Genomic DNA, 13,614 nt, shown 5'->3' on the forward strand with positions numbered 1-13,614 from the left:
TTTCATGCACATGCGCAAAAGGGCGCACTCTGACAGTTGGGGAATCCCTCCCCCACCCCCCGCACAGGAAGTGCATAGTGCTTCCTATCGGGCAGCCCGCTGGGCGGGCCTTAATTGGCCTTCCCACTCAAAATGGCGGCGGGGCCCGTTTTGGAGGCGGCGATCGGCTGCCCGCCTGCCCGCCGCCGAGCCGGTGGGGCCCACCTGCCCATCAAGGGCAACATTCTGCCTAGAAACTGTTCCAGTTAATGAAAATGATGGAATAGAGGATAAGTTATGCAAAGAAATCAGTATGCTTTTATTGCCATTATACAGGGCATATAAAAGCAAATTGTTGGAAGTAGAACAGTAAACCAGTGGCAGTAATAGGGATGCTTATGGAGTCTTCAGAGAAGGATATGGGTATTAAAACAGTGGCACTGGTGCAAGTGACAGGAATTTCCACAGAAAAAGCTACACCATGAAGTGAAACTGGTGAGAAACCCATTGCTTCCAATATTTTTACAGTGGGAACTGCAAAAGTTTATAAGGGGTTTATATTGGATGAGGAAGTCACTCAATTTTTGTCCAACAAAGAGCCTAGAAAGATTTTTAATCCTGAGAAATGCTGCTTCGGCTTAGAGCTTACTGTTAGCAAAGGGTTTAGAGCTTTCTTCAAAAGATCCGCTGAATAAGGATGTATTAGGGTATTGATAGGAAGTGTGTGTCTTTCCCATTGTATAGAGTAAGTTTAATTGATGCTCTGATGAAGGGACTTGTGCAGTTGGAATTGTTTCTGAATTACCCATTAAAAATGTAGACTTTACATTGGGCAATGATGTAGCAGGCAGTTAGGTTTCCTACAACCTGGGACAGGGTGTCACAGTTCTGAACTTGTTCCTGTGAGAGAAAACAAGGAGACTATTTGTGATCCAGTTGAGCCAAGAACTGACTGAAGTAAAAATACTAATGTATCCATCTCAACAATGGACAGTACCAAAGCCGTACAAAGGCCGGCAGAATTGCCAAGTGAAGCGTTTCCAATGGGAAAGACTGAGGTCTCAATGTGGCCCCAAAGGGTTAATGAGACCTGACACCAAAGAAGAGTCTGAAGAAGAGTCATAGGGACTTGAAACGTTAACTCTGCTGCTCTCTCCACAGATGCTGTCAGACCTGCTGAGTTATTCCAGCATTTTCTGTTTTTATACCAAACCAAAAGTCCTGCCAGCGGTGAGACACAGGATACAGCATAGAGAATCCAGGCAAGTAGACAGTTAACAAAAGGCCTTTTAAAACCCCAAAATGATTGAAATTTTGTGACTTGTACAGAAAACTTGAGGTATTGGAAAGAAAAATAAAAGTGCAGAATGGGGAAGCGGTTGACCTCACTCAAAGAATTAAATAAGACATTAGGGACGGGATCAGGGGTAACTGAAAGATCTTAAATTGTTCGAAGATCAAACCAAACAGGAATACCAAACCCTTCTGAGTGAACATAAAAAGCATCTCAATAACATCCTGGAAACAGTCAAGAGATTTTGATCAGAGAAGGGATGAGTTGTTGACACACAAAGAAGCTATTTTGACTTTATTGTCTCAAGTTGGAACTTACCACATTTGAGTTTAGAAAATGAGTTTAATAATGGAATTACGACCACAGCTAATAAAGAGGCTGATCATTTGACTGTGCACTTGGCTGAGTTGCAGAGTTAAAGAATAGGTGCAGGGAGGAATAATAGAAAACAGAATTGTCGTAACTTGAAGCCTATGGTGTTTACTCCTGCTAATCCCATTTATCACATGTACTTGCTTTTGTTTGGGTTAAGCCTTTATAACTTTGTAAATAAGATATGTGTAATTGTGGGAAAAATAAAATGGTTATCTGTACGGTATGTAATATATTTGTTAGAGGTTTATGAGGACAAGAACTTGTTGTATATTGACTATGGTGAAGCTTTCTTTCTCCCGTAAGGGATTCAGTGTTAAGAGATGGGAACTTACCCTTAGTCCGGGAGGAGGTGGAGGACTCCATTTTGCAGCAGGCCCAAGAGTTGCAGGAACGCAGAGCGTGGCACGGTGACAGGCTGTGCATGCTCCATTCTAGTTTTGTCCTTTTTTTCTCCCAGTTAAAGGGCTCAGCTATCCAGGACATTGTTGCTTTTGTGCATGATTGGGTGCACCCCTCGGCCCAACCATCTTCAGCTGCTTCATCAATGACCTTCCTTCCATCATAAAGGCAGCAGTGGGGATGTTTGCACAATGCTCAGCACCATTCGCGACTCCTCAGATACTGAAGCAGTCCATGTCCAAATGCAGCAAGACCTGGACAACATCCAGGCTGGGCTGACAAGTGGTAAGTAATATTCACGCCACACAAGTGTTAGGCAATGACCAGCCCCAACAGGAAAGAATCCAACCATCGCCCCTTGACATTCAATGATATTACCATCACTGAATCCCCCACTATCAACATCCTTGGGGGTTACCATTGACCAGAAACTGAACTGGACTAGCCACATAAATACTGTGGCTACAAGAACAGGTGAGAGGTTCGAATCCTGCACCGAGTAGCTCACCTCCTGACTCCCCAAAGCCGGTCCACAATTTACAGGGCACAGGTCAGGAGTGTGATGGAATACTCCCCACTTGCCTGGATGAGTGCAGCTCGTACAACACTCAAGAAGCTTGACACCATCCAGGACAAAGCAGCCCGCTTGATTGGCACCACATCCACAAACATTCACTCCCTCCACCACCGATGCAAAGTAGCAGCAGTGTGTGCCATCTACAAGATGCACTGCAGAAATTCACCAAGGCTCCTTAGACAGCACCTTCCAAACCCATGATCACTGTCATCTAGAAGGACAAGGGCAGCAGATAGGTGGGACACCACCACCTGGAAGTTCCCTTCCAAGTTATTCACCATCCTGACTTGGAAATATATCGCCGTTCCTTCAGTGTCGCTGGGTCAAAATCCTGGAACTCCCTCCCTAACAGCACTGTGGCTGTACCTACACCACATGGACTGCAGCAGTTCAAGAAGGCAGCTCACCACCACCTTCTCAAGGGCACCTAGGGATGGGAATAAATGCTGGCCCAGACAGTGAAGCCCACAACCCATGGATGAATAAAGAAAAAAAAAAAGTTTAGTGCCATAACGAGAAGACTGCCAAGAGAGAGAGAGAGAGAGAGAACCCAGAGAGGGAAATTGCTGAGGAAGGTGCCATCAGGAGGAGACCACCAGTAGGAATCACTTGGTGGAGGAGCAAAGGAAGAGGCTCTAGGCAGCAAAGTGCTGCTGAAGGCAGGCTCCAGGTAGTGAGAGCACAGGAGAAGCCCTGGGGAGCTAATAAAGCAGCGGAAGGTCGGCGACCCCATACTACCAGCCACAGAGGCAAAGGTATTCCTTTGGAGCAGTGGTGTTCTACTCAGCAAAGATTTAGAGTTGTGCCTGAGTCAGTGCTGGAGTGCCGCCTTGGGAGACCAGTCGAACGTAGTCTCAGGAGAAAAGATTAAACCATCAGAAGAAAAGATTAAACCATCAGAAGGTGAGCAGTTGCTGAGGCTGTCTGGGTCAGAGCCATTGTTGGAGAGATTTCAGAGGCTAGATCTTCAAAAGCGAGGACTGGAAATCCCTCATGAGAGAGACAGTTTTAACGAGGTTTTGTAACTCTCAGTGGACACTGATGTCTGGATGGGGTTCAGACAAATCTGTGGGATCTGTCATGGTCTCATTTGCTATTCATTTTGCAGTGTGGTCAAACACACCACAATTATCCTGTTATTTCACAAATATCTCATGTTAATTCTGAATGTTAGAATAAGGTAAATATAGCAAGAGCAGTGGGCCTCATATTGATATTGGAGAAACATCACTGTCCCTCCTGCCTGAAATGGAAGTGTTCAACACTATTCTCTGCTTTCTGTCCTTTAGACAATTTTGTATACGTGCAACTGCTGCACCTTTAATCACATGGACTTCAATTTTACTAACAAATCTTACGTCTGGTATTTTATCAAAGTTTCTCTAAATTGCCATTTATATACAGAATCTTGGATCTATAAACCAGTCCTTGGCTGCTCCACTTCTGACTCACTGTATACAGGAAGATCTGGACAACATTCAGGCTTGGGCTGACAAGTGGCAATTAATGAATCAGTAAGTAACATTCAAACCACAACCCTCAGGTAATGAACATCATCGACAAGAGAATCTTTCCAACTCCCTCTGACATTCCACTGCATCCACTCGCTGTCAACTTCTTGGGGTGGGGGGAGGGGGTTTCTGGTCGGTCACCATTGACCAGAAACTTCACTGGACCAGTCACATAAATACTCTGGCTATAACAGCAGGTCAGAGGCAGGGGCCTCTGCACTGAATAATTCACCTCCTGATTCCCAATGCCTCTCCACAATGCCAGGTTGAATGCAGCTCCAACAGCACTCCAGAGGCTCGACAAAACCAAGGACAAATCAACACTCTTGATTGGCATCCTGTCCACCATGTTAAACCTTCTCTCCCTGCACCACTGGTGCACAGTGGCAACAGTGTGTACCATAGACAAGATGCACAGCAGCAACTTGCCAAGGTTCCTTCAACAGCAACATCCAAACCCAACTGCTCTACCACCTGGAAGAACATGGGCAGCAGCCCCCACCTGCAAACTCCCTTCCAAGTCACTAATTATCCTGACTTGGAAATATATCGCCATTCCTTCATCATCACTGGGTCAATACCTAACAGTACTGTGGGTGCACCTACACCATACAGACTGCAGTAGTTTAAGAAGGTGGTTCACCACTACCTCTGGGGACGAGCAATAAATGCAGAGCTTGCCAGCAATGCCCATAGCCCATGAAGAACTGAAACTGGAAGGCCCAGAGAAGGAGGGATGTCCTTATGAAGTCCTCAAGAGGATTTTCAGAATTATGTTGATAAGATTGTTGGTGAAGTCTTAACAAAGGGTCTCGGAAAGTCTCCCAGTGTTTTTCAAAAGTCCTCTTCAAACCTTCTGCAGCAAGTGAACAGCAAAAAGTGATATATCTTTAAGCAGCACTCAAAAAATCCTCTGCCATGACTTATTTACTCCCAATAGCTGCTTATTATTGATGTTAAGCCAGGCATTATCCAACAAAATGACATGCATCCTCTTCAGTGAGCTCCAGCAAGCAAGGAGCACTCAATTCCTTTAACAAGCCACCGGGCAGCTATTCCTACCACAAGCTTCAATACCTTTGCCGAGACAACACCTCGTGCTAAATGTGATCTAAGCCAAAACCTCATCTTGTGCCCCACACACCCACACACAAAAACTGTTAGATTTTCTATATTAGGTCACATTTATTAAGGCCAGAGTATCATTTTATGCAAGATTTCACATCAACATAAAGAAACCATGGAGTGGGAAATGGCCATTCAGTCTTATGGAGAGCATTCTCTCCAATGTACCATATATCATTCCACTGCACATTGCATAAGATCATTTCATACCAGCATTATGTAGATTTGAACGCAGGTAAGAGAACAGCCTTTACAAACAGCGTCTTGTATTACAAATCCCTGCAGAATAGAATCGATTCCTATTGTGAAGGTCCCTGTTTCTACACAAGTGGAAAATGTATCCCTGTTACACAGAGCAGAGTTGAGATTTCAACATTATTCAATCACTGCAGCTTAATGTGAAATAGCAATAAACCAGGATTTCAATGAGCTGCCCTGAGGTTCATACCTGTTCTGAAGTGGAATCTTGGAAAAGTAGTAAATGCTTCCACTATAATAAATCCAGAAAATGCTGGAAAAACTCAGGAGGTCTGGCAGCATCTGTGGAGAGAGAAACTGAGTTAACATTTCGAGTGCGTATGACTCTGAAGCGGACTCGAAATGTTAACTCAGTTTCTCTCTCCACAGACGCTGCCAGACCTGCTGAGTTTTTCCAACATCTTCTTCTGTTCCCATTTCAGATTTCCAGCATCCGCTGTATTTTGCTTTTATCTAAGAGCCTCCAATTCCTGCTAGGATTAAAATTCTATGAACATCAATATTTTCCTCCCCCCAAAATAATTTCTCATTCCAGTTTCCATCCAAAAAAAAATAAAGAGGGAGAAACTCGATTTACGGGCGCTGCAGATTTACATTGTCACTCACTGGAACCGAAGACCCTCCCCGGGTATCAATGTAAATCTGCAGCGCCGGTAGAACGAGTTTCTCCCCCAAAATCCCATTCCCAAAAAATCCCACAGGGATCACTTTCTATGTCACATCTCCATCCTGGGATTACCTGCACTAACTCAAGAGTCTCCCCTGCCCCAAAAGGCTGATGTGTTGTGAGCCGCAGGCAGGGGGCAGGAGGAGAGGGAAATGGCCAGGAATCAGCACCGATTCTCCAGCACCGTCCGCTGCTCAGCTCCCAGCTCCGCTCTGTGGGATTTGCAGGGGACCGAGACTGAGGAGCCCCAACACTTAAAAACAAACAGAAACTGGTGGCAAATGCTGTAAACTTTCCTCATCTAAACAGTGAGTTCAGTTAAACTTTGTGAGCATTTTCTCCCATTGTTAGAAGCAGGACACCGATAAAGAAATCAAATCAGATCCTTACCAACCCAGCAGGAGCAGGAAAGTAAGGAGGAGGATCCAGGTCTGGTCGGACAGGGCGCCCCGGATCACCCCCAGGCTCTCCGGGAAAAGGACAGCCATTCCCAGAGAAAGCAGGGATCGTCCACTGGGAACCTGACCTGGGAACTTGGGGTATTTATAGGGAGCGACAGTCGCAATAAGGCAAAGGCAAGAGGCGGGGTGTTTACTTCATTACATTAACCCATGAAAGGTAATGAGTGACGCCATCTGGGATTTGCTAACTGAGATGTTGAAATATTGAATGTGGACATGGTGTCTTTGAATCTAGGTGTTTGTACCCAAATGTCAAGTTTTTTTTTGAAAGTTTCCTTTTTGAAAATGCACAATCAGTAAAACTCAAATTATACAAAATTAAAGAAATATTAAAAAAACTAACATTCCCAGTGTTGACCACACCCTCCGTGATGTCCACCGGTCACAGAAGACCTCAAGCATGGCTCAGGCTAGGGCAAGGCCCATAGAAAAGAGGCAGGCAGCCAGAGTGCCCACTCCCCACGGGGGATAAACGATCGTAACCCGCATCTGAGTCTCCTGTGGTCCATTCATCAAAGACACCACATCAAGTCCCTTCAAATACTGGATAAGGGGCTATCGACTGATTCACTCGAATCAGGGATTTGTCCTCAGGATGTTGCCCCCACCTCACCCCTCGGCTGGGTCTCAGCTAAAGCAATTTATTTCATCAGGGAATGAGTTCATTTCCACAGGTGAGTCATGTAATTCATTGCATCATTAGTTTCTTCTGCTTCCCTGATGTAACAAAAAAGGAAAAGATAAAACTTACATTTAGACAGCACCTCATCATGACCACAAGGTCCCACTTTCCAGGCCAATAATTCCTTTGGAAGCATAATCACTGTTGTAATGTAGGAAAATGCAGCAGCCAATTTGCACAGCAAGATCCCACAAACAGCAGGGAGTTTCAGGATTTCCAAATTTCCAGGATATCCAAATCCTGAGAGATTACATGCAGATTGACAATATTAAAGGTGCAGGAATCCAAAAGCTCATAAAAGGGGCAGTACTGAGGCTAAAAATTTGTTAAGGCCCCTTTTTGGGCACCGGCATCACAAATCATGACCTCCATGCTCATTCTCATTAAGGTAAGCAGCACATCAAATTTGTGCTGCATTGAATGACTTCAGCATACAGCCAAGTGTGACCCAGGCTGTGACTTGTTGCATGCTGAACAGGGGGTTCAACAGTGTGCATGATTAACATGTGTTCCAACTCCCATTTGTCATGTTTTTATAATGATATAAAAAGCACCACAAGGGATTGGGGAAACACGTCGTGGGTTCACTTATTGAGACTAGGCGCATCAGACATAATGGTTATAAAGCTTGAAGACATCAGAAGCAGAGCTGTCTATTTGTGTGCTTTGCTCAAAGCAAAAGTGAAACTAAAACTGGATGTTATGACACACTTCCTTCCTTGGGATATCATGCTGCAATCCATGAATGGCATATTACAACACCATTAAGCTCTTAAAGGTAGTCACCCCCTCTTAAAGAGAAGCAGCATTGAGTGAAATGAGGCTGATGCTGACTCTCAGTGCTGCAATTGGAGAGACGGGAAAAGAAGCACCAGATCAGGACTCTGCAGCTCAAAGATGAGGTGCTGGAGGCCTTAGTTGGGGAGGGTAACAGGAGCAGGGATGCCACCTTTCCAAAGGGGGGCCAGAAGACCCTCAAGGAACACCCTCTAAAAGAACTGGGAGCAGTTGGCATGGCATTTCCAACATTCCATTATTGGAAAAAGTTCAATGACCTTATGTGGGTGGTCAAGGTAAGTGAGTGCATCTTCGCATGACATCTTCCAGGCACCAAACTGCCAATCTCTCTCATTGCTTACTGTGCCACATGCCTATCACTCACCCATCAGTGCTTCCAGGCACTCAGGGCTCATGCCTAGCAATCATATGCTTCACCTCACCCTCAAATACACCCTAATGATATTAGTCTCACACCCACCTCTTGCTGCCTCCACGTTACTCCGGGTGTTCAGCTATGGCAGGCACAACACCCAAACACGGTATAAGACGATAACACAATCACTGACATTCCCCATTCTCTCTCGCAGGACAAGGTTGCCCACAATAGAAGGGAGCAAAAGCAAACCAGTGGGGACAGGCATGCCTTTATCTCCCGCTGGCACAGATACAATGGGCCAAATGCTCTCCTTTTGTGTGTAACCATTCGATGATTCTACGTTGTTGTACATCATGAACCAGCGTCAACAGAGCCCGTAGCCCTTGGCTCCACCAAAAGCATTCAGGATAACTGTATGTTACTGCTTTATACTCATTCTCAAATCTTACCTCACCCTCATCCTGCTATCTGACAGAATTTTCAAGCTGCAGTTGGTGTGACCATGGATCTCTTCCTTTACACCCACATCCCCTCCCTCACCCTAACCCTTCTGTCTGATTGTATGCTTTTAGATACCCAAGACCTGCCACATATCCAGCCATTGCAGCCCCATGAGGAAGAAATAGAGGACAAGGTCACAAACAAGTTCTCCTACAGGGGAATCAGATGAGGATTTTGATGGGATGGCATACAGCAGAACGCTGATGAACATTCACATCGAGGTGCTTTGTGCATTAGCAGGCCTGCCAGACAGCCTCCAGTCACTGTCATGGAGCATGGAGGGGTCCAGCTCCAACTTGGCACAATGCATTGTGCAGAGCTTTGAGTGCAACCTTTCCACCGGGGGAGTGGTAGCCAACTCCATGGCGGTGTAGGAGCAGAATGAGAAGTCATTTTACGTGAGCCTCTCTCTTTGACTGGATAGATGAAAATGGAATGAGGTGAGTGCAGCTGGACGATGGAGGCATTGAAGGAGGATGATGTGGTCAATTATGCCGAAGGCTCCGGAGAGGTCAAGAAGAATGAGCGGTGATGTCCTCTCAGTACCTGAGAAGAGGAAACCCTTAATAATATTAGGTAACATGGAGAAAGTAAGGGAAGCTGGGTGGTCAACACTTTAATGGGAATAGGGTCAAAGGTGCAGGAGGTGGGTTTCATGGTCAAGAGGAATTTGAAGCAAGCATGAGGGGAAATAGGAGAGAAATAAGAAAGATGAAAGTTCAGGTCTAGCATTGGAGATGTCCTTGCTGGAGGTTTGGCTCACTGGGGTGGAGAAGGGAAAAGAGTAGCAGAGGCAGCTGAACTACATTACATGTACATTTTTAACAATAGAGGTATCAATAAATGTAACTGGTGATATCTACATCAAATCAATTTTATTGTTTTATGACATAGTACTTCAATCTTATACAAGTGCTTTATGTTGAAATCTCTAGTAGTTTTTAAGTGAATTGTGAGTTATGTTGTTTTGACAAATGCAGCAGCCATTCTGTGCCTCAACATCTCATAAACAAGCATGAAATTAATAACCAGTTTATCCCTTATTCTTTTAACAATATATGAACCATGAAGAGAAAGGTGAAGTGATTTAGATATTTTTAAAAACTATTGTGCAAGATTGTGTGGTGAGTAAGCAAACTTCAACTCACATGACATTGCATCATAATTCTTATCTGGTTCTGATTACATAACTATACAGGATGTAGAAAGTTTAGAGCCTTTCATAGATTTCTTACTCAATCAGTTTCATAACATTATAAAGTACAATTAAGGTGAAACCATCTAGCTCATCATTCCATGGGCACTTCCCTCTCTCCTTTTCGCAGTACGGTAGCATTGTGTTAATGTTACTGGACTAGTAAACCAGAGGCCTGGAACAGTAACATAGGCCAGAATTTTCCGGCTGAGGTGCGGGTGGCGGAGCCCGCACGTCAGCGCTTAAAATGTCGCGCGCCGACATCAACGCGCGGCATTGCAATATTTTGGGAGGCGGGCGCACTCAACAGCGGGGCGTTCGCCCGCCATTAATTGAAGGACTCGTTAAGGCCCTTAACTTGCCAATTGTCCAGGAGGGGCCTGTGCGAACTTTGGGTCGGTGCACAGGCCCAACGGGCAGGCGGGTAGGAGATTTTTTAATAAAACTCATGCAATGTCAATATATGTGGACTCAGAGGGGTTGTTCATGTTTTACACCAAGCTTTAATTGCTGAAAGTGTTTAAAAGTTGCCTGTGTGATTGTTAGCAGTTCTCATCGATTTCCAAGAGCTTCTTGTGTACTTCAAAACCAGTCTGCAGACAGTAATCTTTCTCGGGCCTGCAGCTTTACGGAGGCCTTCATTTAGCCTGGGGATATGGGTTCTGGCCTCTCCACTGGAGGCAGCTCCCCTGAGGAGGAAGGGAGCGATAGAATAAGGAGGAGGCCAGGACAGGACAATCAGCCTCCAGGGGAGCCACCTTTGGGAGGCCAGGCGCAGGCACAAGGGGTGCAGGGCCAAGAGGTGGTGCAAGGGGCCGCAGAAAATGCCACTATCCTGCTGCCAGGATATACAGGCGGCGAAGCAGCTACCTCAATATGACTGAGGTGCAGTGCCGAAGGAGGCTCTGACTCTCAAGGGAGACAGTCAACTATATCTGTCAGATGATTGGCCCTGAGATCTCCCCTAACTGTGTGGGTGGACACCCCATGCCAGCGGCTCTGAAGCTCACAGTTGTCCTCCACTTCTACGCCTCTGGCTCCTTCCAGGGCTCGGTGGGTGATCTTTGCGGTGTCTCCCAATCAGCTGTCCACACTTGTGTCAAGCAGATTACAGATGCTCTGTTCAGACGGGTATCCACCTTCATCCACTTCCGCTGCGACCAGGCAAGTCAGGCACAGCGAGCCAGAGGCTTCGCGGCCATAGCTGGCTTCCCCCGTGTCCAGGGTGCTATAGAATGCACACATGTGGCCATCAAGGTGCCAGGTGAGCCGGTGCCTTCGTCAACAGGAAGGGCTTCCGCTCCATGAACGTGCAGATAGTGTGTGATCACAGGATGCTGATTCTACAAGTCTGGGCAAGGTACCCAGGCAGCTCTCTTGACGTCTACATCCTCAGACACTCCCAGGTGCCGGGGCTATTCAGTGCTCCAGCTCAGCTGGATGGTTGGCTGCTGGGTGACAAGGGCTATCCCCTCAGAAGGTGGCTCATGACACCTCTCCGCCATCCAAGAACAGAAGCTGAGCAGCGGTACAATAGGAGCCAGGCACAGGCTGTGGTGGCGAGAGCCATCGGTCTTCTCAAGATGCACTTCCGTTGCCTGGACCGCTCAGGGGGTGCACTCCAATACCCCCCAGATCGCGTCTCTCTGATAGTGGTAGCATGCTGCACAATCTTGCGCTGGAAAGGGGGGATGCAGTTGACGATGAAGACCTTGATGCCCTGGATGAGGCTGCACATGATGAATCCAGCAGTGCCTCAGAGGATGAGGAAGCACAGGGTGATGATGAGGGGCAGAACGATGACCCGCATATACACCAAGCAGGCAGGGACACCCGCGACAATTTAATCCAAAGAACCTTCAGCTAGCTCCACACACATGGATCAGCAGGAACAACATTGCCTGGCACTTCCACACGTGGCATTTAGGTGCCACATCTTCCACCTGTTCAGCTGCAAATAAGGGCTTAGTACAGAAACATCAATGTCCACTCAAACACCAAACACTCATGATAAATATGTGAAAAAGAAAAATGCACCACAAACAAAAGACCCTCAGCCATGGTTACAAAGGTGGACTTTATTTTGTCCAAAAGAAAAGCACTTTTTTGCAATCACAAAAATGTGGGTCCCTATTCTAAGGCCAACACAAAATCACCAGTGACAAACCCGTTGAGTGCCTAAGGTGCCTTATGCTTACGTTTTTGGGTGCTACGTCTAGGTGCCGCCACATCGCTTGGAGTGGCTTGAGAGACAGCCTGCTGACTCTGCTGTCCTATTGGCCTCGATGACCTTGGCGGGTGTCCTCTGGCCTGTGGAGTCTGTGATGGCCCCGCCTGGGAGGGAGTGGCCAGTTCCTGAACTGGCACCTGCCCAGTTGTCGCAGCCTCAACGGAAGAAATGTTGACTGGCAGAGGGGCGGAGGAGCTGCTGCCCTCATCCGGAGCGCCCTGAGAGGAGCTCGCAGCGACGACAGGCAGCTGCTACCCCGACATGAGATCCCTTTTGACCTCCCTGCTCTACGCAGATGCATGGGCACTGAGTACCGACGCTTGGTGTCCACAACATCTCCCACATTGGGAATGACCACCCGTGGCCAGTACCACTGTGAGGGCTTGCAGATCAGAGTGTATCCCAATCATAAAATGTTCCATTCGATTGAAGCCCCTCTCTCTGAGAGTCACCAATCTTTCTTTGGAGGAAGCCCGAAGCTTTGCCCTGAGGGCCAAACCTTCACGTACACTCTGCCTGGACTCCTTCGTCACAGAGAGCAACTGAAGCATTCCCTTATGCAACCCTGCCAAATGCAAACAGACTTCCTGCCGCCTGTCCTGCAGCTGCTGCATTGGGGACAACTCCAGAGGTACGTCATCAGTGCCGGACTTAGCATGTGCCTCGTCCCCTGCAGCCCTCCGGCTGCTGGCGCCATCGGCACTCTCTGCCCTTACCATCTCCTCCAGCGTTTGTGATGTGCCCTCTCCACTGTGACCCGGGACACTAGCCGATGGTAAAGTCCCCACCGAGGTGTGTGTGTCTGCCCTGGTGCCTGGCTGGCTGAAATTATGTGCTGTAAGTTGCACATGTTGGCCCTCAGGTGTGGAGGGGGTGCTGCGGGGTCGATGTGTGGGTCGCTCTGGTGGTGATGCTGAAGTTAGCAACAAGGACAGTGCATCAGTTAGCGTACATTCAGTTCAACTTTTCATCCCTTTCCCCCCCAGCCTCACAAGTCGCTCACCCTTCAAGACCCTAAGGAGAAGAACATTGGTGAGGTGGAAAAGAGTCAAGACGAGCCCCAACCATTAAACGCACATGCAGACAGGCTGGTCAGATGGCCTCAGGAATGCCACATGGCATGTTATGAACCATAGGAGTGTGTAGAGTGCAGAGCTACCTGACCTGGATGCATTGTGGCCTGGATAGTTGTGGGGCTGGGGAA

The 13,614-nt window shown here is 47.1% G+C and overlaps 1 protein-coding gene across 1 annotated transcript in view; it reads right to left on the bottom strand.

Moving 5' to 3' along the window:
* Positions 1-6,768, bottom strand: part of LOC144690781 (cytochrome P450 3A30-like) — a 47,234-nt gene extending 40,466 nt beyond the window's left edge. The window contains exon 1 of the mRNA XM_078558594.1: positions 6,576-6,768. Within this exon, the coding sequence (XP_078414720.1) occupies positions 6,576-6,673 (98 nt within the window). The 5' untranslated portion in view covers positions 6,674-6,768. The remainder of the gene's footprint in view (positions 1-6,575) is intronic.
* Between the last annotated feature and the right edge of the window lie 6,846 nt (positions 6,769-13,614).

Source organism: Cetorhinus maximus, chromosome 15, assembly GCF_964194155.1.
Source record: "Cetorhinus maximus chromosome 15, sCetMax3.hap1.1, whole genome shotgun sequence".
NCBI lineage: Eukaryota > Metazoa > Chordata > Chondrichthyes > Lamniformes > Cetorhinidae > Cetorhinus > Cetorhinus maximus.